General features: G+C 34.9%; 1 protein-coding gene across 9 annotated transcripts in view; it reads right to left on the bottom strand.

Annotated features, from left to right (window-relative positions):
- kst (spectrin beta chain, non-erythrocytic 5 kst) overlaps positions 1-26,073 on the bottom strand; it is a 333,164-nt gene that overhangs the window by 101,923 nt on the left and 205,168 nt on the right. For all 9 annotated transcript variants that reach the window (XM_089085798.1, XM_089085799.1, XM_089085797.1 and 6 more), the window contains 7 exons: positions 20,442-20,712; positions 19,210-19,364; positions 17,237-17,476; positions 11,130-11,415; positions 6,255-6,473; positions 3,517-3,813; positions 1,275-1,420 (listed from right to left, as the gene is read on the bottom strand). In XM_089085798.1, the coding sequence (XP_088941924.1) occupies positions 1,275-1,420; positions 3,517-3,813; positions 6,255-6,473; positions 11,130-11,415; positions 17,237-17,476; positions 19,210-19,364; positions 20,442-20,712 (1,614 nt within the window). The remainder of the gene's footprint in view (positions 1-1,274; positions 1,421-3,516; positions 3,814-6,254; positions 6,474-11,129; positions 11,416-17,236; positions 17,477-19,209; positions 19,365-20,441; positions 20,713-26,073) is intronic.

The raw sequence follows: 26,073 nt of genomic DNA, 5'->3' as shown, positions 1-26,073 counted from the left end.
CTTTCTTCGGAAAAACTATCTGCTTTTTGCACATGGTTTATTTTTCGATCTCATACCGATCTCATTTCGATCTATACCAAGTTTCAAATATCGAATAAAAAGATCCATAATGGATAAAAATTTCTATCCTACGATTTAAGGGATTTTTACTTGACACACACAAAAAAAAATTTAACCAAAATAAAACACTGGGGAGCGGCTAGTACTCATTTGCTTATTTTTTTTTTAAATTGTCAGTGTCCTATAAAAGTATCCCAGAATTGAGTTCTTCTGTTAGACTTTGTTAAGAAGCAAGAGGTAAAAGTAACAGTTTCCAATGATTACGGCTGACTGGAATTTCTTCGAAGTAAAACCCAAAGATCTCTCCTTTCCATTTTATTTGAGCAAAAGTACATTAGGGAAATGGTTTCGGTTTCTTATAGGAGATACAGAAGGCTTATTTTCCATTTTTTCCTCAAGTCTGACGAAGAAGAAAATTATAAAAGAGTCTTGGGGACAACTTAAAGCAAATACAAGTAATTGTTTCAAAACAAGCGAAATTGTGAGAACTAAACACAACGGAACACAATGTTAGTTACAAGTATCAAATGCCAAACGCCAGCTATAAGCCTTACTTCTTTAACTTCACATTTATAAAGGGTGGCTTTAATTAGACTATTCAATTAAAGCTTAACTAGGTGAAAATATTAACTTGTAAATCCAAACCTGATTAAAGTTTAGCCACTTCTTATACATCATTTTGTTTTAAAAGGATAAAGATCCTCCAGAGCCATTGCTGGCGCTTAGGACATCGAGTCGACGTTTCAGTTGCTGGGGCTTCAGTTGCTTTTTATTTCAGTTTCAAGAATCTCCAGAGCCATTGCTGGCGCATAGGACATCGAGTCGACGTTTCAGTTGCTGGGGCTTCAGTTGCTTTTAATTTCAGTTTCAAGAAAAGATTTTAGGGAGGTTTCAAGAAGTGTTATTTGTAGAATAAGACCCAACAACTGAAACGTCGATTTAACGCCCTATGCGTCACTAATGCCCCTGGAGGATTTTTATCCTTTTTTATAATATGAATGGATTGCTACTTTTATTTCTTAATTAATGAAGCTATTGTAGAAAATATTGAAATTAAGAAAAGAGGAACTTAATTAGTAATTCCCACACGCCCTCTTTTCTAAGACGTGGACATGAATCGTAAATTATGAAAAAAATTGGGAATTTGTAAATGCAATTAATTGTGTAAATGAAATATATAACGGTTGAAAGAAATGAGAAGAATAAGTTCTAACCTGACTATTTGTTGATTTTGCTCAACTTCATCACTATGAGGGTTTTCACCTGCAATGAGTTTGTTGGCCAATTCATCGCATTGCTTAAATCGTTCAGTTCCACTCTCAATTTTAAGTTTAAATTCATCAAACTTGCTCCGCAACAGCTGAAAAACCAAATTGAAGGTACTGGATGCGTGTAATTAACAACCTAAACAAATTTATAACACTGGTATTCTGCCAATACCAGGCAATACTGAGGTTTCCTGTCGAAATTTTAAAGAAGCTACTAGGTCAAAATTTTCAGAAGCCATGCCCAGGTTGGTGCAAATAGGGGTAGATAGTATCCAAGCCTAGGTAAATTTTGTAGGAGGAATCTAGTTATAGACCATACGTTAACTAGTCAGAAAATACCCGCAAGTTCATGATCGGAAGATGATAGGATGGACAACCTTATTGATTATGATATTGTAAATTAAATACAGGCTGTATCCCTTCAAGACACTAGGGTATACATGAGTGCTGCCATTGATCTTAAAAATAAAGATCACAATAAAGTAGCGTGTAGGGTTCATTTAAAGCTGAAATGTTGGAAGAGTAGCTATCTCCCGGGAAGTATGAAGCTAATAGGCTCCAGATGAGCATTTGACAGGAACTTTCCAAGCTCTGTTGGATATGAAACTGGAGAGTTTAGGTCTAGACAATGTAGAAGATGGATGAAGTATTTTTTTGAAAATAGTTTGCGAAGCAGCAGAAGATGCCTTATGGAGGAGGGGCAGAAACGTGGCTAAAAATATTAGCAAAAACACTTTAAGCTTAATAAAAGCGAGAAGGGGTTAGTACAAAGTTTCCGAGTGATAGATCCCACAAAAATAAAAGAGAAGTAAGGAAAGTAGAGAAGGAATCATAGTATGAGTTAAGGAGATCTGAAATAGAAGTTAAATGAAATTGCCCGCGTTCTGGAGAGCCAGATTGCATAATTGCAAGACATTGTATTGGTATATTAATAAATTAAGAGGAAATGGTCAGCCTGAACTTGTCTAGGTTAAAGATAGCAACATTAGAACATTGCAACTAATGAAAGAGAAACCCTCGACACTTTAGCATTGACGCACTACAAAGTAAAAACCACTATCACCGCTGATACTATAGCATTACCTTGTAAAACCAGAATAATTCAAAAGAAGCTTAATTTTACTAATAATAATAATAATAGATTCTAATCAATAGTATAGAAATGCTTTGATCTAACTTGAAACTTTCCGAGTGCAGAAAGGCTATATTTTTTTAAACAATCTTTCATTCATAGTAAAATCTTTTGGATTAGATTACTATACTTCGATTAGCGCCCCTAGGACAACTTGCTTTTGCACGTTCATGGACGTTATATATATATATATATATATATATATATATATATATATATATATATATATATATATATATATATATATATATATATATATATATATATGACAAATAAATCTTTGCAACTAAATTTACGTCGTTGAATTGTATTTTGTGTTTTTAATCATTCAGGGATGGGGAGAGAATGCTGTATCCATCCCAACTACACCGAAACCAAAGTTAGATACCAAAGGTTGAATGGTAAATTAAGAATCAGATATCATAAAAACTTTCTTTATCGTTTTGCATATTTCGCATAGCATTGTGTATAAGAAAGAAAGTTATAAACTTTCTGTGTAAAAGAAAGTTATAACGATGGAATTTTTTTTCTGTTATTTTATTAGATAATGATGATTAGTTTCTTTATACGATTATTATTTATCATTATTTTCATTTTTGAGAAGAAACAGATTTTTCTTTGTAGTGTGAGAGACATGAAAGGCCACCATTTGGAAAAGACTCGAAAAGATAAGAAAGCAAACCTTGAGAAGGGCTTCCCGTGGTAGGAGGACGGCCTTTGTTTTTTTATGGATTGTTTTATTTTTGTAGCATATGGTTTGAAGTGTGTCTGGTTCGGCTGCTATTTAATCCTTTTAAAAGGATTCTATGTGACGTCTAAGGTTAAAAGTACATTTTTTGTAAAGGCTGTCGTCACTGAGAGGAGTGGAGGTGGGTTAAAAAAAAAAGGTGGAAACAATACAGAGATACTACTAAAATTGTACTTGATCCGTAAAAATCAAATCATAAATTCAAGTGGTAGAAAAACAAAATTCAACTAAAAACCCAATCAAATTGTGAACCTAGCCTCTTGAATGTGACAAAAGTAGATGACACAAAACCCAGAAATGAAACTTACCAGTAAATGTTCATAGTCCTGTCCAAAGTCCTCTGAAGTAGCTGTAACCATTTGTTCGACAATCCAAGCTTTAAGTGAATCCACTTCACGAAGATAATCATGCCGATTCATTGACTCAACAAGACGCTGACGACGCGTTGTTGCCAACCTTTGAACATTCTTCATGGTTTGTTGTAAGTGCTCTTTTCGCTGCTCAATGGCTTTTGATTCGGGATGATTCTGTTCTATCATCTTTTGACCTTGACTACAGAGCTCATTTATTAAACCACTGTAGGCATCAAGCTCCAGCTCAATTGCCTGTAAGAATAATAATAATAATTGCACAGTATATAAAACATTTATATTGCATAATATATAAAACAATTAAAATAACAGAGAGAAGACAGTCAAAACCCTAACTATATTTTTTTATTCTTTATTTCAGGTTCGTCGTAGACTTTCAGCATTTGATTTCCAATGGAGGTAATTTTGATGTGCATCCTCTGGTTAGAATATTTAAGATAGGATTCAATAAGAGAATGATACAAGATTTTAAGAATGGGAAACGGAAACACGTGCTTTAATCTATAAAGGCATCTCGAATTATCAGCAAGCTTCAGACTTACTCCCGCCATTTACCCATGCCGCATCCATTTAAACATTTGCTTCTCAATTATTTAGACTATCTGTCTTGGCTTGTCTCTTTCTACAATTAGCCATGTCTTGATGCAACCTACTGCAAAATGGTTTTTCCACAGCATAATAATAATAATGATAAAAGAATAATAATAATAATAAAAGAATAATAATAATTGCATAGGTCTATTTAAAGGGTTTTTCCACAGCTGCCACAAAAAATATAGCCAAGAGAGTGCCTCAGCTTCTTAGTCAGTTTTTTACTCTAAACCTTCCTTTCTTACACTTTTTTTTGGCTTCCTCTCCCGTTTGATCTATCATTACTCATCAGTTTAAATATTTTTCTTGTTTGATTAATGTGTCTTTCTTTTCTGTCTGCTTGTTTTGTGCGTATGTAAATTATAATTTAGCATAATTATTTAGAATATCGTAATTATGTATGACTGAATTTGTAAATACTTTACTTGAATTACATAAATAAAGCTTAGGTTTCAGGAACGACCACGCAAGTATGCTAAATCTGATGTCAAGACAGGGAAGGGGGCAGCATAAAGAAACAGGCAAAAATATACAAAATCATTGAAAACATTATGGAGTTGGGAGGGGGATATTAGTCTGATGACATAACCTGCCCCCCTCGCCCCAGCGTCTGTGCCTAGATAGGATATCATTATAGTACCTAGTTTTTCAAACAGCTAGAGATCAAGTAAAAAATCCATTACAACGCTGATCCTTGTGTTATCTTGAATCAGCCTGAAGACCCTTCCTCCCCCTTGCTGCTCACAAGCCAAGACAAGTCAATATTATTCAAAGCATTCATAGCTTCTCTGTCGACTACCAACAATTTATACTGATTTACAACTAATACACGACCACGAATAAAGGTAGAGGGGAGAAAACAGTTGAAACCCCAGGGGGAGAGGGCAAAAATAATAATCCGGATGTGGAGTCAAAATTTCGGATTTTTTTAATGATTTAAAGTTTTTTTATCTTTTGTTTTGTTCCACTGCTTTATTTAAACTAAACCCGATTTATCTCTCTTAATTTTTTTTTTTTTGTCAATGGAAAAGCAGTGTGGTCTAAAGAAATCATTCAGGTTAGTATAGAAAAAAAGGTCATAAAAAAACTTAAAACTAAAAAAGAGTATTTTCCATGGGTCTGAAAACTTTTCCTCCCTCTTGCTGCTCAAATGCCATGACAGGTCAATATTATTTAAGGCACACATGAATATATACTTAGAAAGAAAATCCTCTTGCTCACTCTTGCTGCTCAAATGCCATGACAGGTCAATATAATTTAAGGCACACATGACTATATAATAAGAAAGAAAATACTCGTGCTACCTCGTGCAGCTCAAATTACATGACATGTCAATATAATTTAAGGCACAAATGACTATATAATTAGACAGAAAATCCTCTTGGTCCCTCTTGCTGCTCAAATGCCAAGACAGGTCAATATAATTTAAGGCACACATGACTATATAACTTAGAAAGAAAATACTCTTGCTCCCTCTTGCTGCTCAAATGCCAAGACAGGTCAATATAATTTAAGGCACTCATGACTATATACTTAGAAAGAAAATCCTCTTGCTCCCTCTTGCTGCTCAAATGCCATGACCGGTCAATATAATTGAAGGCAATCATGACTATATACTTAGAAAAAAAATCCTCTTGCTCGCTCTAGCTGCTCAAATGCCAAGACAGGTCAATATAATTTAAGGCACTCATGACTATATAATTAGAAAGAAAATCCTCTTGCTCCCTCTTGCTGCTCAAATGCCAAGACAGGTCAATATTATTTAAGGCACTCATGACTATATAATTAGAAAGAAAATACTCTTGCTCCCTCTTGCTGCTCAAATGCCAAGACAGGTCAATATAATTTAAGGCACTCATGACTATATACTTAGAAAGAAAATACTCTTGCTCCCTCTTGCTGCTCAAATGCCAAGACAGGTCAATATTATTTAAGGCACTCATGACTATATAATTAGAAAGAAAATACTCTTGCTCCCTCTTGCTGCTCAAATGCCAAGACAGGTCAATATTATTTAAGGCACTCATGACTATATAATTAGAAAGAAAATACTAGTCGACCAGAAAATAATTCAAAAGTCTTACCTTGTGTTTAGTCAAAAATTTGATGGCGGATTCCGCATCTTTTCCATAATCTTTAGATGAAAGAAGTTCTTGTCTTTCAGTTAACCAAGACTCAATGTCGCTTGCACCAGAAAAGAATTGTTGAACTCTTAGGGATAAGTCCAAATCTCTTCGGCGTTTTGCAGACGCTTCTTCTAGTTCTTTCCAGGCAAATTCTAAATCCCTGCACATTTTTTCAATCTAAAAAGAAAAGAAAAACAGTAACATTCTTCTACTCACAAAATCGCCAATACATCAGTGGAGAACTGCAGGACATAAAGCCATAAGTAAATATGACCAAATACGTACTGAAATTGTATGTAAATAAAAAGAAACAAGAAACTAGATACGTCATTTCGTATACGAAAATATATTATTGCGTTCATTTTTTTTTGGATGTACGTTTTGGGGGCAACAGCCCTCATTCCCTTTGAAAAGCTTCTCTGCCGACTATTACCAATTTAGACTGATTTACAACTAAAAACACAGCCACTGATAAAGGTAGAGAGGAGAAAGCAGCTGAAACCCCAGGGGGAGGGGGCAAGAATTACTACGTCACCGAAAAATCGGGCCAGGCATCCGGTTGCCCTAGTTATGAGCTTACAAAAAAAGGGAATATTATCTTATAGATGAAAAAAAAAACATTTTCATGGGTTAAGATATAACAAAAAAAAGGAAGGTGCTTCGTTAATATTACTCGAATTATTCTGATACATATTTATGATTTTTATTTAGTGATTTTAATGATTATAGATGATTATTTGGATTATCCGATGATTTTTGAATGGAAGGAAACACAATTACCAATATGCTACTATCCAACGATAATAAATAAATAAGGAGTTTTCTGCCATATGTGACAAATCAAAAGTCTGCATTTAGCCGCATTCGAACATTAACTTTAATATAAAAATAAACGATGATGATTCAAAATCTTTGCACGAATGTTTAAACAGCTAGATATGATTATAATACAAAAAAAAGCGAATTTAAACCAATTTTATCAGATGTCACAGCAACGTTGAATAAGCTAATATAATTATACAATATAATTACGACCAGCTGATGGTAAAAATGTATTTTTTCGATACCATAAAATCAATTAAATTCAACATCATTGACATAAAATAATACCAGCTTGAAGATTCAGAGTCATTAGGCTAAAGTTTGTATATGCCATATCTAGGATTCAGTTATAATCGCATTTAGTTTTCTATAGTTCTAGGTTTTAGAAACACAATTTCAATCATTTGTGTAGGATTTTAAGGCATTTGTGTAGGATTTTATGGGATTTGTGTAAGATTTTATGGCATTTGTATAGGGTTTTAAGGCATTTGTGTAGGATTTTATGGGATTTGTGTAAGATTTTATGGCATTTGTATAGGATTTTATGGGATTTGTGTAAGATTTTATGGCATTTGTATAGAATTTTATGGGATTTGTGTAAGATTTTATGGCATTTGTATAGGGTTTTAAGGCATTTGTGTAGGATTTTATGGGATTTGTGTAGGATTTTATGGCATTTGTATCGGATTCTATGGGATTTGTGTAGGATTTTATGGCATTTGTGTAGGAAATATTTAGGGGTTGTCCATTTTTTCATTGAAGTAACATCATCTGATTTTATATTTATCGCAAATGATTCTCTTCGACAAGCATGTTTTCCATGAAGCTGGAGAGATAAGTTGTCAACATTTGTAGGTAATTTTCAAAAAAAAAACGGAAAAGTAGTCGGGAAAAATTGTTACTACATATTTGGCCGCTTTGGTGAATTCAAAATGTGAAAATTCAAACTTATAAGATTCTGATTTTCTTCATTTAAGTATTAACTATAGATCAGTTTCTGGCCTTACAACCTTATTGTTACATTTGCTTTGAGACTATAAATTGCGTTTAAAATTCTTTTTTTTCATTTAATATGTTTTATGGTTTTATTTTAAATGATCAATTCATTATTTCGACGAACTATTGGCAACAGTTTTAAAATTCTCTAATTTTAAAACTGCTTAGAGACTGTAAATAAGGTTTATTTTCAAATTTTTCGACATATTTTAGTGTGTCACTTCTAAATATCATGTCAAATATTTCAGGTCACTGTTAGGCAATAACGGCCTATTCCAAAATTGCTGTTTTAGCATGCGCTTTAAAAAAAGACAAAGTCTTATGATATGAACTCTAAGACTGAAAATCATATCCTATAATGTAAAAAAATAACAAACAATTATAATAAATTGAGCATAAAACTGTTTAAAACTATTGTCAACAATTCGTCGAAACATGATTAGATCATTTCAAATAAAACCCTAAAACGTAGTAAATGAAAAAGAAAACAAGAATTTTAAACGCAATTTACAATCTCAAAGAAATGAGCATAAAACTATATAAGGGGATAGGAAAGTGTCTTCAACCTAATACATGTTTTAAACGTATTATGTGTTTTAAACGATTAAAACAATTAGACAACCGACTTCCTTGTTTAACAACTTGCTTAATGGTCAAGGAACCAAAATCTGATCGACATTTATTCTTCTAGACATTTATTTGTTTATGGATTTTCCTTCATTCCTTATACAGTTTTTTGTCTACTTGAGAGTAAGTGTAAATATTAGATGAGGGGTATGCAGCCTTAACAGCTTTAACTTCTATTGCCCCCCCCCCTAGATTTTGAAAAATATTTTTTGCAACCAAATTTTCATGACTTTGAGTCCTTATTCCCCTTATTCTAGAAAAATTACCCCCCGCCCTCCTGATTTAAAAAAATATTATTTTGTCCTTCCCCAACATATTCACGAATCCGAGCCACTATTCCAGAACATTTTCTGACAAAACTCCTAAGAGAGAGAGCCTAGTGTCTTTCCGAATATAAGGATGGCCAATCATTATTAAAGACAAAATATTTGATGAGGAGCATTAAGCTATTCTATATATAATTAATTTATCAGATTTGCAGTTATAATCATACAATTATACAACGATCTAGCCAGTACAAGATTGGTCAATTATACAACTAATAGCACAAAACATTTTAACAACTATCTAGAAAATTTATGAACTTATAGATCGAGGGGGGGGCAATTGAGGGATGGTGGGGGGTTGATACTGATAAATACTTTTTTGGGTATTTTCATTGAAAAAGTCAGAATAACAACAAAATTGTCACGCGCAGATTTTGAAAAATATATTTTGCTCTCCCCCCCCCCTATTTTCATGAATTTGAGTCCCTATTCTAGGTATGAATCGCTCAGAGACTAAATCGACTAAGGTAATCTCATCGAACAGAATAATGGAAAAATCGCAAAAACCTTATATTACAAGTTTCGATTTCAATTTGTTTAGCACCTGATCAATACATCTGGTTAGAATTCTATGGCGTATGTTCTTGCGATTGTTTAATTTTTAAGAAAGTGCTTATATAAAATTCAGAAAAGATTCGAAAGACTTTAGAGTCCAATAGCTATTATGTTGCACATATTTGTTTTTAATTTTTTAGGAATTAATCTTAATTCTTCTGGTAATATCTTTATAACAGTACAAAGTTTAGAGACAATCAGATACTTTAACGAGAAATAATAAAAAAACTTAGAAAATGTTGTTCGTCGATTTAGCGTCACGAATGGGTCATACCAGAGGGTCATACCTATTTTGAGAATAGGTCAGTATAGAAAAAAATGGTTATAAGAACTTATAAACTAAAAAAATGGTATTTTTATGATATTTTTACCTTTCCGCTCCTTACTTAAGGATTTAGTGTTTACTACAAAAGGCAACTACACGATTAACTGAATACCGCTTTATTGTTAGATGTTTTGAAGAAATTCCTCGAACCAACTATATTACTTTATAGTAAACAATAATAGTAAAATTTATTACCCGTTTTTGAATAAACTTAACAAAAAAGGTAGGAAAAAAATGTAACCAAAAAGAAGAGCAGCAATATAGTACTAGCATGAATAAGGTCAACCTCAAATAACGAATATAAAAGCAGAAGGAATGCAAACAATAAACCTCAGTAAAAAGAAAAAGAAATGGTTCGGGTTTAGATTTCTGGTTTTGTTTTGGGAGGGGATGGGGAGGGAATTCAAGATGAATTTGCAATAAAGTGACAGCAAATAGTTCGCAGAGCTCTCTTACCAGGTTTTAAAAAAAAATCACTAGAAGGGCGATATCATGTGCAAACAGACAGAAACATTATAGACAGGCAAGTAAAAACGATTAAGATTTGATATACAGCCATCACGGAGTCCATAACTGTGACGAGCACAAAAATGTTCCTCGTCAATATTTGCTCGTCAAAATGTTGCGCGTACAACCAAAAGGTTGTACGTTATTCATACATTGTTAAAGTTAATTGAATATATCAATATCATAGCCCTAGATTCACGATGCTAATAGAAGCTGTAAGATTACGTCATCCAGTTTTATAGAAATATGTAAACCATCTTAAGAGCATGGATCAAATACAACTATGCCATTTAAAAAAATCTCATTGTGAACCACTGGATGATAAACCAATCTTAAAATATACAATAAATAAAAAAAATTCAACACTAAAAAAGATCGATATATCGATTTGAAATATCGATCGATTATTGCTAAAGTTTTGTCTATGATGGGACTTGGTATTAGATAACTTTAGGTTTTCTACTAAACCTAATTCCCTCCTCCCATAGTATTCCCTAGAAACATATGTTCCATAATCAACCTATATTTTTTCCATGTAAACATTATACCTATAACTATTATTATTACCATTACTAGTAAATTCAATAGCTTTTCCTCAATACTTAATTGTAATTAAGCTGACGGTTATGTTGGTTTAGTTTTTAATTAGTTTTAATTACACATAAGTCGAATTACCTGTTCTTTTTCTGGATTCCCCTCTTCAACCAGCTTCTTTCCGCTATCTAAAGTGTTATCGATTACAGCTTGGTGGCCCAAAATCTCACTTTCGGTTTTCTTATGCTTTTTATCAAGAATTTGTGCCTGGTAGAGATCATGACCTAATACTTCAGACTGTACTGCGGTCATATGCTCTTGTATCCACTGCATTTCAGCTTCAATTGTGAAGCGAAATTGGTGAAACTTCTTCGATTCTTCCAAAATTTGTCGTCGTCTGGTGATAGGATCTTGAAGGTTGCAGATTCTGAAATAGTTAATAATGTGTATTAGAGCTAAGGATTTTAATTATTCTTAATCTATTATTATTTATTTTACATTTTTATCAAATTACAAATAATGTCAGCGTTTTCATTTGTTAAAGATTAACAAATCCCGTACTAGGGACTTCCCTCCAATGGTTATAATTATAAAAATTTTAGTCGTTAAAAAGGAAGAAGTATGTATGTCTCTGTAACAAAGCCGTATCCAGGGGAGGTAGGGTTAGAGCCCCCCCCCCCCAAAAAAAAAATTGTTGAGCCCATGTTTACCCGACTCGTAAAAACGTATCAAAAATGCATATATACAAATTTTGATGTATTTTTTTGGGGTTTGTCAAAAGCAACACTCAGAAATACAACTTTAAGTTTAGTAGAAAAACTGATTTTGATGAATATGACAAATCGTGATCAGCATAAATACCTATTACATGGATCATATTTAGTTATTCTTAACTTACCTTCTAGGTTTTCTTGACTAAAAATTGTAGTTAGTTCTAAGTTTTCATAATAGGATTTGTAGCACTATAAATTACTTGATGATATTTTATCACCCTTGGGTAATTAGGTAATTATAATTAGCAGTATAATAAATAGCCGAATGGGTAGCTGTTTTTAAACATAACTCATTTTTTCGGTACAAAAATGCACATTCCTCTATGATCCATTTCAATCTGATTTCGTATATCCCATCTTTTCTCAATCTGATTTCGTATACCCCATCAAAAATACAATATTGCTTCTTCCAGACTGTTTACATAATAATAGATAGTTTTACATGAATGTCTGAATTTCACAAAGAATTTTAATCAGGATTATTTCAAATAGCATCTTTATTCAAAATCTATTTGCACCATTCATTCAATTTGATCTTGACATAACTCTTTTTGGAAGCTCGTACCAAGAATGATAAGTGAGAAAAAATAAGTGGTAGCTGAGCCCAACATGCTGAGGTAGCAATTTATCCTATTCCAGTTTGATTTTAGCAGAAACGTAGTGGTAAAGGGAAGTACTAATCTTTGCAAAAAGATTTCACAAATTTAATCAAACCTTATATAGGCTACTTAGAGTTTCACTGTCAACATTCTTCCTGCAGAGATTTTAGTCAACCTTTAGCATAAATTAGCATAGACAGTAAACACTTCGTTTGACTCATAATTAAAGTGGAATTGATAATGTGCCATTTTGACAGTACACCCAGTATGGGTGGTTCAGGCAGTCTTTTTTCCGACTGAAGTTTAGGCAATATATTTTTTTCTGCGGGAATGATGGCGACAAATTTTGCTGTCAAGGCTCAGGGTGTTTTTCACAGTTAAAAAAAGTTTGGAAAAATAGAAAGATAAGTGTGCATCCAAGATTAGAATATTGGAAGGTACAGTGATCACAGTGGTCAAATATGGCTCTGAAGCATGGGCGCTCCGAAAAGCGGATGAAGATTTACTAGATGTTTTCCAGAGAAAGTGCATACGGATTGTTCTGGGTACCCGGCTGAATGACAATATTTCATACAGTAGGTTCTATGAAAAAATTGTTGCAATTCCACTTTCGAGGGCTGAAACGAGAAAAAGAATGAGGTGGTTAAGAAACGTTGTACGGATGAAGGATGACGGATTACCGAAGATATTCTTTGTTGGCAAACTGTCTAGGGCTAAACAAAAAGCAGGTCGTCCTCGTCTGGGGTGGGAGAATGTCATAAAGAAAAGTTAAAAGGAAATGGGAACTTCCTGGGAGGATGTAAAGAGGGAGGCTTTGAATAGATTGGGATGGAAAAGGAGCTTGCGTAGCTGTGTTGACCTCAGGCGGCTTGGTACTGCGTTGAGTTGTTAGTAGTAGTAGTAATATATTCATGGAATTAGCAAGTTCAGGCAGAGTCTTTCCGCTTATTTTGGGACCCAGAAAGAGAGTTTTACACAAACATTTAGTCGTTCATATTAATAAAGGAAATTGAAAAGCATGAGGGAACTAAATACCGAAAAGAAATTGAATAGAATTCAAGAAAAAACCTAAGATAACAAACGATCAACATAATTTATTTCTCTAACAGATTTTAATATAACATTATACTTACCTTACTAATCCTACATTTAATCAAATTTCTTCCCCCTCCCCCCAATAAAAAACTAACACAAGCTGCAAGCAATCGGGCTACTAGGATCTATTCTCATTTACACAGGGAGATCAAAGCCACGTCTACTTTAGGAAGTCTGATTTTTGTTGAAAACTTGAAGCTCTGGGTAATTTATTACAAATTAATAAACAAAAAGAAACGCCAGCAAGTAATTAGAGTGAATACAACAAAACTATGCGCTGTTAACGGGAGAATTATCTTCCGTGTCACCCAATCATAGCATCCGATAACGATTTTCAAGACTATCAGACCATAGTCTATCCTTTCAACCAATCACTACTAAGCACGCACTCTTTACAGGTAAAAAAAAGTAACACCGTAAGTGTCTGTTCATTAATCTATAGCCAACTTTAAAACTAACTGAAATTCAGATCAAAAAAGTCTTTCATCAACTGAATTTCGAATGTGTAATATTTTAAAGAAGGTACGAGGATGTGTCGACCAAATTTTCACGCTTAGGTTAATAATTGAGAAATGCCTGAGTTGTCAAACTCCTTTGATCCTAAGTTTTATAGATTATGAGCAAGCGTTCGATTTTGTTGATAGAAGAGTTTTATCAAAGGTCTTATCCTTGTATGGTATACCAGACAAATACATTGAAGTGGTTAGTGCTACGTACGAGAATAACACTGCTGCGGCTAAGGTAGGAAATGAGGTTAGCAGCTGGTTTTGTATTAAATCAGGAGTTAGGCAGGGCTGTGTTCTATCCCTCTTTATATGGATCATTTTGATGGACCTTTTCTTAAGGAGCACAGCAAAGGCAATGAGAGACCACGGAATCAAATGGGGAGGAAAACCTCTCATGGAATTAGATATGCTGATGATTTAAGCATCCTAGATGAAAGTGTGAGCAGAATGAATGAACATTTACAGGTTTTGTGAGTTCAGGGTGCCAGAATAGGTTTGATAACTAATGTTAAGAAGACTAAGTCACTAAGGCTAGGAATAAGTGAAGATGAAAAGGTGACGTTGGGTAACGAAAAGATTGATCAAATAGGCACTTACCTTGGTAGTATCAAACAGTTCGTGGTAACGAACTGTAAGTAAGGAGCGACCCGGCTCAATAGTAACCGAAACCCTAAAAAACGGAAATTTGATACCAATAGATACATCAAAAGAATCAGATTTGTATGCTGATTTCAAAAATATAAGTTTCATCAAGTTTAATCTTACTCATCAAAAGTTACGGGCCCGAGAAAATTTGCCTTCTTTTCGCAGAAACGGAAAAACACCCCCTAAAAGTCATAGAATCTTAATGAAAACCCCGCCATCAGTTTCAGCGTATCAGAGAACCCTAATGTTCGGGTTTCAAGCTCCTATCTATAAAAATGTGGAATTTTGTATTTTTTTGCCAGGAAAAAGATCACGGATGCGTGTTTATTTGTTGTTTTTATTTCCCCAGGGGTGATCGTACCGACCCAGTGGTCCTAGAATACTGCAAGAGGGCTCATTCGAACGAAAATTAAAAGTTCTAGTGCCCTTTTTAAGTGACCAAAAAACTGGAGGGTAGCTAGGCCCCCTCCCACACTCATTTTTTCCCAGTCACCCGATCAAAATTTTGAGATAGCCATTTTGTTCAGCATAGTCGAAAAGTTGAATAACTATGTCTTTTGAGGATGACTTAATAACCCCAAAGTCCCCTGGGGAAGGGCTGTAAGTTGTGAACTTTGCCCATTGTTTCCATATGGTATTGGTTATTGAAAAATATATAGACGTTTTCATATAGGTTTTTCTGGTAGTGGGGGGGGGGGGTCGGGAGGAGTTACGTGGGAGGATCTTTCCATGGATAAATTTTTCATGGGGGAAGCGAATTTTCCATGAAGGGGACGCCGGATTTTCCAGCATTATTTTAAAAAACAAGCAGAAATTAAATATAAAAAAACAAGTTTTTTTCAACTGAAAGTAAGGAGCAACATTAAAACCTAAAACGAACGGAAAATATTACGTATATGAGAAGGGTTGCCCCCACTATATAATAATAACTAATAATTATAATAACATATAAATAATAATAAATAATAAGGTTATTATTACTTAAAATAAAGTAAATTATATGCAAATTTCGTTTTAATTATTCATGTACGGTGAGCCAAATTCAAAACCTGCATTTATTCAAAAACGTTCAGAAATTAAATAAAAAAGGATTTCTTTAACTGAAAGTAAGGAGCGACATTAAACCTTAAAATGAACAGAAATTATTCCGTATATGATAGCGGCTATCCCTCCTCAATGTCCCGCTCTTTATGCTAAAGTTTTTTATTGTTTTAAAAAGTAGAGTTGTGACAAAGATTCAAACTATAGCGTAAAGAGCGAAGCGTTGAGGAGGGGACAGCCCCTTTCATATACGGAATAATTTCTGTTCGTTTTAAATTTTAATGTCACTCCTTACTTTCAGTTAAAAAAACTTGTTTTTTTTTATTTATTTATTAGTAAAGACTGTGGGAGCAGTGAAGATGTTAAAAGCAGAATAGCGAAGGCTCAGGGTATTTTTTACAGTTAAAAAAAAGTTTGGAAGAATAGGAAGATAAATCTGCAAACCAAGATTAGAATATTAGAAGCTACAGTGATGACAGTGGGTTAATATGGCTCTGAAGAACGGGCACTCCAAAAAGCGGATGAAGATTTGCTAGATGTTTTCCGGAGAAATTGCGTACGAATTGTTCCGGGTCCCCAGCTGACTGGCCGTATTTCAAACAGTAGGCTATACGAAAAATGTGGTTCAATTCCACTTTCTAGGGATATAATGAAAGAAAGGTTGAGATGACTAGGGAAAGTTGTGCGGATGAAGGATGACAGAATGCCGAAGATTGTCCTTTTCAGCCAACCGTCTAGGGCTAAACGGAAAGCAGGTCGTCCTCGTCTGGGGTGGGAGGACGTCATAAAGAAAGATTTAAAGGAAATGGAAACCTCCTGGGAGGGTGTAAAGAGGTAAGCATTGAATAGATAGAGATGGAGGAGGAACGTGCGTAGCTATGTTGGCCTCAGGCGGCTTGGTGCTGCGGTGAGTTGTTAGTAGTAGTAGCACAATTTTAAAATACAGCCTTTATTAAGTAGGTGTTTCTTATGGATAAAATTAGAACTGTCATGTCTGTATGTTCAGAAATCTATGTTTGGTAATTATCAAAATTCGGACCAAACCTCCGGTTTCTCCTTGTAGATTCTAACTTTGCCACATTTCACAAAGAGTGCGATAAAAAAAGGAACTGACAGCCCTGTTTTTTATTAAAACACATGTTTTTTTTTCCTGTTGAACTTCCATACATAGTTGCGACATATACGCTAGCTATACGGCTTCACCATATATTTATATATTTTTTTTTTAGGAATAATATTTACTTTTTAAAGCCCAAAAACAACGGTTATGGATACAAAACAAGGCTTGAAACACAAACTTTCATTTTAAATCTCAATACGGGCTTCCTAAATATCCCAAAAAGCTTCATTAATGACCAAAGATCCTATAGCACGTAACATCAAATCGGTAAGATTGCATTGAGAAACCGAGATAATGTATTCGGGTGGGAGGGGGTGTATACATGACTCACAATATTAGTAATCAGTCATAGACATTGGCTACAGGTAGTCAAATATAAAGGCTGCATTTACCGAACATAGGATGTATTCTACCCATAAGGGAAAGACACGTGAAGATCCGTTAAAACAACGTTAGCATATAACTTTACCTTTGTTTAATACTTTGTCCTTCTTTTTGTATATTGACAGCATCAAAATGACCCTCAACTGCCAGCTCATCACCAAGAGCAATGATGTCACTAGACTTATCGTCCCACTGATGAAGATCGTTTTCAAGCTGTTGATGCCTCTTCAGCAAATCTTTACTACTTCTAACATCCTTCGGTAGCTCCTCAGCGACAAGCGATTCTTCAATCTCAGCGATTCTCGCTCGGGCTATGTCTAGATCCCTACAATAATAAATAAACTAAGAAACAAAAAGCATTGATAACTAGAAACCTTATGCACCAAAAGTCACTCTTCCTTTAGATCTAAGCCGCTACCACATCCAGTGTTACACCAAATAACTTCTACTAAGTATATATTAGAGGCAACGCCATAGAGTCTCCTATAGTAAAGAGTCATTAGGCTTTAATGCATTATCAGTTATTTTTATTTTTCACAGTCACTTCATACGAAAAGGATGGTCGTAAAAAAATTGGCTCATTCGATTGGAAATAAAAAGTTCTAGTTTTCTTTTAAAGAGCCAAAAGTGGTTGGAGGAAAACCAGTCCTCCAACTCTCCCCCGTTCTGTTTTGCCCGAATACACCAGATCAAAATTTTGAGATAGATATTTTGTTCAAAATAATCCAAAGGTCAAATAACTATACCTCCAGGATTAAAACCCCCACCCCCTCCCCAGCCACCGGGCCAAGGGCTATAAGTTCTGCAAGTTGCTAATTGTTAACATATAAAGATTTTGATTGGAAAAGAAGGCATATTTGATCCAGGATCTCCAAAAAGGCTGAAAGTAGTAAGATGAAACTTTCAGGAAATACTGAGAGGGATACCGAACACAACCAAAATACACTATGTGCGTGCTGGTTGTGAAAAGGGAATATCAGTAGCATCTAAAAAACGACTGAGGATATGAAGTTGAAACTTTCAAGGTATGTTGAGGCGATGTTGAATATATATTGGAGGCCAAGCAACTTGCCCCTTCCCTACCCTTATCAGATGCCCCTCAGCTCAACACTGATCGTAGTTTTCAAGTTGTCATTTTGTTCAAACTAGTCAAAAGGTCTAATAACTATACTTCTAGGGATGCTAACCCCCCCCCCCATAGCCCTGGGGCAAGGATTGTAAATTGTTCAGTTTACCCTTTTTCACATGCAGGATCTATCATTAAGAAAAGGAGGGATATTTGATTCTAGGTGTGTTTGAAAAGGCTAAGGGTACTTTTTGTAAAACTTCGGGAAATGTTGAGGGGAATTTTAAAATAAATCAAAAGATACTACGTGCATCCAGTTTATCAAAAGAGCGTATCTGAAGTATCTCAAGAACAGCTGAGGACATTAAGTTTAAACTTTCAGGGCATGTTGAGGAGGATGTTAAAAAGTGGTCGGAGGGCATTCAGTACCCCTCCCATTGCATTTTATGTTGCCCTCCCTCCAAAGATATCTGATAAAGATTTTGGAATAGCCATCTTGTTCAAAACAGTCAAGTCAAACAAATATACATCGGGGGATGACATAACCCCCCGAAACCCCTGGAGCAAGTATTGTAAGTTATATAAGCAGCCCAATGTTTATATACAAGGTTGGTTATTGGAAAAAGGGGGCATATTTTTATCCTGAGTCTTCAAGAGGCCAAATGGTGTTAAAATAAGATTTTTTAAAAATATTTAGGGGATTGCCATTTTAGATGCCCCTTTAACACCCCTTAATACTTTTTAGATGCCCCTTAATACTAAACATTTTAAACAACTTCCAGAACTCTTTCACAACAACAGTTAGAAAGGAAAAAGGAAGAAACAGAGGAAGAAAAATAACTCGAGATATAAAAAACTTACATTCAATAAAACAGAAGCTTCAAACTAAGACGCCAAAAACTTTGCTACAGCTTTTATTGGCAATGTTGGTAAGAGAATTTACCTATTGGTAAAGAGAGATCACCTATTTGCTACGAAAAAAAGAGGGTTACCTGTTGTATGCCTGCTGAGCGGCAGCTTGTCTCAACTTCTTGCCTTTTTCCTCTGAGGCGGCCACGACGTTTTCCCAGGCATTGTTCAGATTTTCTAAGGTCGTACTAATATCTGCTGCTCGGTAATTTTCCTTGGAAATTAAATTTTGCCCAGCCTAAAAATAGAATACTTTTATACTTAGACTATTCAAACAATCAGGTTACTTGTTTCATTTTCAAACTCTTTAATGTTGACCAATCCGTATGCAATGCCGACAGAGAGTTTAGTGTTGGTTGGCTGCTCCAGCAGCCAGGAACCAGAGTATTACATAACAGTAAAACTACAAAATATGAAAAAGCTAAACAATCAATTAATACACATCGTTTTAATTACACAGCTACGAAATCTTATAATTCGACCTCGAAAAATTAAATTCGGACGTTCAGAGGGTTGGAGATGTTTTAAATAGGGAGCTTAAGACCTTGAAAATAGGAGACTGAAGACCACCAATAACCCTCCAGAAGATTGCCACGTTATAAAAACGTATCTTAAATACTAGATCTTTTGGCTAATCTAATAGTGGATTTTGAATTTTGACAAAGAGATGCTAAATAATAGTAAATTTGCTACTTCAAGACACATACTATGTATTTATTAACTTCTATTGCTTGACTTGACTTCTGAAGTTTTTTTCTTTTTTTCAACTCGACGTAATGGTAAACGTAATTAAATGAAAGCCCCCCCCCCCCTGAAGAAACAAAAAATCTACATAAACTACTTTCTTTCCTTTATTAAAATTATCATCCGACTTTTATTGACTCCATCCACAATGCCCAAAAAGAGGTTAAAAAGAACAAATGTTAACAAACAAGCTTGAACAAACTAGTACCACAAACAACAGTTCATAATAGTAAGAGGTTTCGGCATGAATGTTCCACGTTTTTTGTTATACCTCATATGCAGTAGCCGTGGAACCCGTGACACTTTTTCGTAAATAAGAAATAAGTCTAGAGAAGTGTTCCAACCAACAAAACTCGTTTATATACTTTATGCGTTTTATACTCTATACTTTTATAAACTCATTTTAACCAACATAAAAATCGGTTTTCCTATGGTACCAATCGGTTTATGAGCGTTTCCCCACACGTCTAAACGGACTATTAGCCAAGACAAAAAAAATCTTTGAGAACATAATTTTGAAGGTTCCCCGACTGAACAGTTATCACATTACCAGCTCTCCGTGGACCTTTACCTTATTTAAGCTTTTCAGTCTTCCTTCATTCGCTCGAAGTTCTCTCTCAAACGCTTCATGTTTCTGGAGCTTTCTCTCCAAATTGCTTAGGTCTCTATATGACTCGTCTTCTGTATTCTTTTTCTTCTCATCAATCCACCTTCGAAGGTCATCAGCAGATGTTGCAAACTCTTGATACATCTGGGAAGCTTCCAATTTTTTTCGACGAGAAGCAGCTTCATCTTTTACTTTCTGTCGACGGTTTATAACCTCGTCCCTTCGAGATTTCACACTAAACGAACAATATTAGGTTAGTTTATTTTGAACTATAAGTTTTAAGCACTAATATAAATTCACAAGTTTTTTTTGTTTTTTTTCTTGTTGAAACAACAACAAAATTAAGCAGTCAGAGAAAAAAAAATGTGAGGTCAAAGAACCAGTCCCTGTGCATGTGCACGCCCCCAGATAGAAGACGAGAAATACAAAAGATGTACATCTTATTATTACATTCTGAACAGACTTGAACCTTTTTGTGAAATCTATTTCCAACTCCACCCTTCAAGCTTCGAAAACTCTGTGGTTCCTCTTTGTTGAAAGTTATTTTCTTAAATTCGTAAGTATTGCTTCTTTTAGTTTTGTAAAGCAACACTTCTTTTCTACGCAATCTTGTTGAGGATATCATGATAACCAAGAGGGTAAAACTGCTGTTAGTGGGGGGTATTTTCCGCGGGGGGGGGGGGGAGATTTTTCACGGTGGAAGTATTTTATGGGGTGATATTTTCTGCGGGGGGGGTATTTTCCGGGGGTTAAATGCCTAGAACCGTTAGAATTATACTCTTAAGCGACACTGTATTGTTATGAATGCGATTATGATATATGGAAAAATAAATTATATAGTACTACTGTTATTTTATTAGGACGTTTCCTTGAAATGCTATCAACAATATTGGCTGCAGACCCCCCCCCTCTATTACAGAGCTATCCCTGAGTTTGGCGGTGACTCGGGAGAAATTAAGGTACTTGTTAAATATCCATAACACACTCACTTCTCGATTGTGTGCTGGATATTTAACAAGTACCAAAATTAATTACAGTGCCCCCTCCCGACTCAAATAAAAGCAAAAAAGCCGAATCAAAGTGAAAAATTCGATCAAAGTAGGCAATCCTTCGGGCACCTTCTTCCTTGCTGTAGCGCCGGGGGCAGCTGACCCTGTTGCCCCACCCCTAAGAACGGATATGTTCTTTTAACCTAGCCTGTTCCGGAGGTTGTATAAAGTTGAGGGTACTTGGGCACTATATGGGCCTTTACAAGGAAACCAGTCACGAAAAACCCGTTTTTGACGGGTTAACGACTATAGAGTAATACAATGATAGCATCGTTTTCATTGCGTATATGACATTTAAACGATTGTTTCTTGGGGTTTAGGGGGGGAAGGGATCTAGGTCAGGTTAAGTATTTAATATATGCTATGCTTTACCCCCCCCTAATGTGCAAATATATAGCACAAATTTGTTTATAAACTATTATATATTCATCCTGTTTTATTTTATTTCATTAGCATTAACCAAACTTTCCTTTTTAGAAAGGCCCATATAATGCCCAAGTACCAAGTTGAGTTTGAGCTTCATAAAGGTTGATTTAAACAGAGTTGGATTGAATGAGGGTAGAGTTACAAGGAAACCCTGACATGAGCTTATTCTCTCGGCTCCTATTTTTATCTTACAGAAAAAAACTAAAAGTATTGGTGAAAATAATCCAAATAAAACAGGAAATGTTGGTTCAGGAGACCCTATACCACCTGCCCAGAAAAATGTCAATTTTGTTGACACAGGCGCTTCAGCCGAATATGACTCCAGACTTCCACCCCCGTTCAAAAATATGCAAACTTGCTGCAACATGGTCTGACCCCATCCTAGAACCTACATCTTCTTCCGATCAAGGCTTATATGGGCAATTGGATGCAGATGGCCGGAAGAAGTTGGATGAAATACAAAAAAAGCAAGAAAAGGCAGCTATTCACGGTTTCAAAATTTTTCAAGGACCGGGAAAGCTGAGCGAAGACAAAAACTTTAAGGATCTACTTAACGAAAATTATATCGTTAACATATATCACCTCGCTACGTAATTGCTCAAGATAAATGATCACTAGTAAGTATTTTTTCAATACCACCAATTGAACTAAGTTAGTGGAACTTACCAGTTTACAAATTATTAGTAAAAATGGCGAACTAAGATAAAGATTAATTTGTTAAAAGTTAAGAATCCGGGATTTTTTGGTCTTGCAGGGCTCTAAGATTCACCATGGTGGGACCACAACCAAAACAAACTCTGTGTAAAGTTTAAGTCAAAATTGAGGATTCTGTGATTTTTAGCTGAAATTTTGTAGGTCGTTTTCCGATTATTTCACCTTCCCTGAGATTCAATTCACAATTGATGTCCTTTTTGATGAACTCTAAGAATATTTATTCTGATTTTTTTCGTAAGAGGTAATATTAATAGGTAATTTAATTATTTTACAAAGAAAAACTTTATTGAATTAGTGCTCTTTACTTACATTAGAAAAACTTGTTTTTGCAGAACATTTATCGAATTCTTTGAGGAAAAAGCAAGAAATATGCAAAAAAAAAAAAAAAAAAAAGTTGCAAAACACAAATAAAAATAAATGTATGACTAACTAAATGATTCCAAATGTATGAAATTAATTTACTTTAGTGTGACCAATCAAAAGTGTTTATTATTGGGAAATATACGGAAACTTTTTGGGTGAGAGGAAGAAGATTTTCCAGTGTAAATATTTCATAAAGAATTTTCAGCGTGGATAGTATTGTCCAGGAGGGGGTATTTTACCCTGGAGGAATTCTTAAATTAAAATTATCCCCTTGGTGAAACTGAAAAAAAAGTGTTGAGCGATGGCTTATGATCCATGGTTATCCATCCAGGTAGAACTAATTTTTCACGGGGTAATTTCCACTAAGGGGGGGGAGATTTGCCTGCATTAATTGAATATGATCAGAGATTAAATTAAAAAAACAAGTTTTTTTACTAATAATAAGAAGTAACATTAAAAATTAAACTGATAATGAACTATTCCGTACATGAGGGGGCTGCCTACACTCCTGAATCCCTCTTTTATTTTTATAAAAAAAATTTAGTGTCTTAAAAAAAATTATCCCAAATAGAAATGACCATTAACCTATAAAAAAAACTTACAAGATCAGTTTCATTTCATCTTCCACCCTTCCTTTCTTCTTATATAGCAGGGAAAGATTTTAGATTTAAAAAAAGAAGCTCATAATCAGCTTGGTTTTAAGCTAATAGCAGTAGGAATTAATCATGAATTAGTAGTCTAGCTAATGGACTTCCTGGCTGGTAGATCTCAGACTGTCCAGATCTTTACAAAATATAGAAAATGTATCTATTCTTAGCCTTGTATTAATCCAAGTAGTGTTACCCAGGGAGCAGTATTGTAACCTACATTGTTTCTTCTTTATATTAACGATATGATTACCGAAGCCAACAACCACTTAACCCTTTATGCTGATGACTCCAAACTATTTGGTGTACCTGATAAACCATCAACACAATCTGACCTTGGCCACATTCAGGCATGGGCAGATAGGTGGTTTCTCTCTTTCAACATATCAAAATGGATCACCCTTCATTTTGGTAACAATAATCCTCTGCACCAATACACTATGAATGATAACCAGACATCATCCCTCATTCCCCTCCAAACTTGCACCATTGGCAAAGACCTGGGAGTCACAATAGATAATCTTCTGAAGTTCCATGAACACTGCACAAACCGTTTCCAAAGCAAATTCTAGCCTTGGACTAATTAAAAGAGTACTTACTAGCCGATCATACAGAATCTTCTTGAAGCTTTACAAGGTGATTGTGAGACCAGTTCTTGATTTTGGAACCTGCCTTGCTGGTCCTTTTTACAAGGGTGATTTACGGTTGATTGAAGGTGTACAAAGGAGGGCCACCAAGTGCATCTCTGGACTTGATGAGAAACCATATGGTGAAAGGCTATCTAACCTAAAACTCCCATCTTTGACCTTCCGACGCAAGCGGAGTGACATGTTACTCACATATAAATTTGTCAACCAACCCCAAAATAAGCTCTTTAACCAGTTACCCAACGAAAGACAAAAACGAGGTCATTCTAAGAAGCTTCGAGTTATAAGCCCCGAGTTAAAAGTAGAATCAGACAACATTTCTTTAGCCAAAGGGTCATTAATGATTGGAACTGTTTAAGAGAGGAGAGAGTGTCTTCAACATCAGCTGAAGTTTTTAAAAGGAGACTCGACAAAGAATGGGAAGCCGAACGTTCAAGATACAACTGGAGTTGCCCATCATTGTTGTCTCACAAATAGTGATTGATATATGCGCACATACAACAGAGCTGTCCTAGGATGATGATGCCGCTTGTCATACCAACCAACGTGCATACTGTATCTGAAATTCATGTTGTGTAGCAGTCTGCTCTCTACCACAGAAAAATGATCCCCTTGATCTTACTTATCTCTGTCCACTGTTACCAAGTGGGCTTAAATTGCATCTATCCTAGCACACTCTTAGGGAGAAGGCGCGTCAATCGGCCGTAAACACAGTCACAACCCTCTTTTTATATTTTTGTATAAATTGTTTTTTAACTGCCTTCTCAACAACGGAGCCGAACAGATCGAACATTGGACCTTATTTCGCTCCGAGCGAATTAAGGTAATTAAGGTAATTACTTTTTCTTTTTAGCTGTGAAAAAGGCGATCTTGGGAGACCTAAAATCCAAAAAATAGGAAAAATCGGTCTTCTTTTCCAAATTTATTTTGAATACACTGGCTGCAGAGAAAAATTCACGCTGACGAATGAGCCAGCAGCATCAACAGTAACTGTGAATCTTGACCATCCAATGTGCGTGACAAGTGATAAAGATGATCGATCCTACGTCCCAAGTACTATATCAAAACCGATATCAAACAACCTTAATACAAAGGCGATCTAGTTCCAATTAGAAGAAGTTTTTGCTCTTATGGACCTTCCAGTTGTGTCTAAAAATATCTTCAGAAAAACCGAAACTTTGCTTGGACAGGTAAGGACAGGTAATCAATAGAAATCGATTGTAATAAGCAATGTTGAACACGAGATAAATCATTTGGACAATTACGTCTGTACAAGAGCAAGGTTGAGCTTGATTTTCTTTATTTTTTTGGTTAGTCAAAAATATTCTAATGAACATAAATATTTATTTTTCTAATAGACTAAACCAGTGCATTTCGCTTCAAAGTTATCATTGGAGTGTTTACTAAAAACTGTTTGATATTAATTTTCTTTTTTTGTGCCAAATATAACATTACTGTCTAATCTTGTAAAAATGTGTCTAGCTAATATGTTATATTGGCTTTGTTATTTCTTGTGTTATTGATGATAAAACTATGATATGAGCTATGAATAAAACTCTTCTCAACGATTAAATTGTTTGTTAGTTTCAAGAATAGTTGGAAACAAATGAGTGTTGCAATCTTTTCTAACCAGTTTCTTGCCATGTTAGATTTTTGCTTCTGAAATATGAGTTTGATGCTAAAATCAACAAAAACCACATATCATTCGCAAGGGCGTATCCAGGATTGTTTTTTTTGGGGCGGGAGTGTT

Source organism: Artemia sp. Qi Xiang Cuo, chromosome 3 (assembly GCF_049724085.1).
Source record: "Artemia sp. Qi Xiang Cuo chromosome 3, ASM4972408v1, whole genome shotgun sequence".
Classification (NCBI taxonomy): domain Eukaryota; kingdom Metazoa; phylum Arthropoda; class Branchiopoda; order Anostraca; family Artemiidae; genus Artemia; species Artemia sp. Qi Xiang Cuo.
This window is presented reverse-complemented; position numbering and strand designations above follow the sequence as displayed.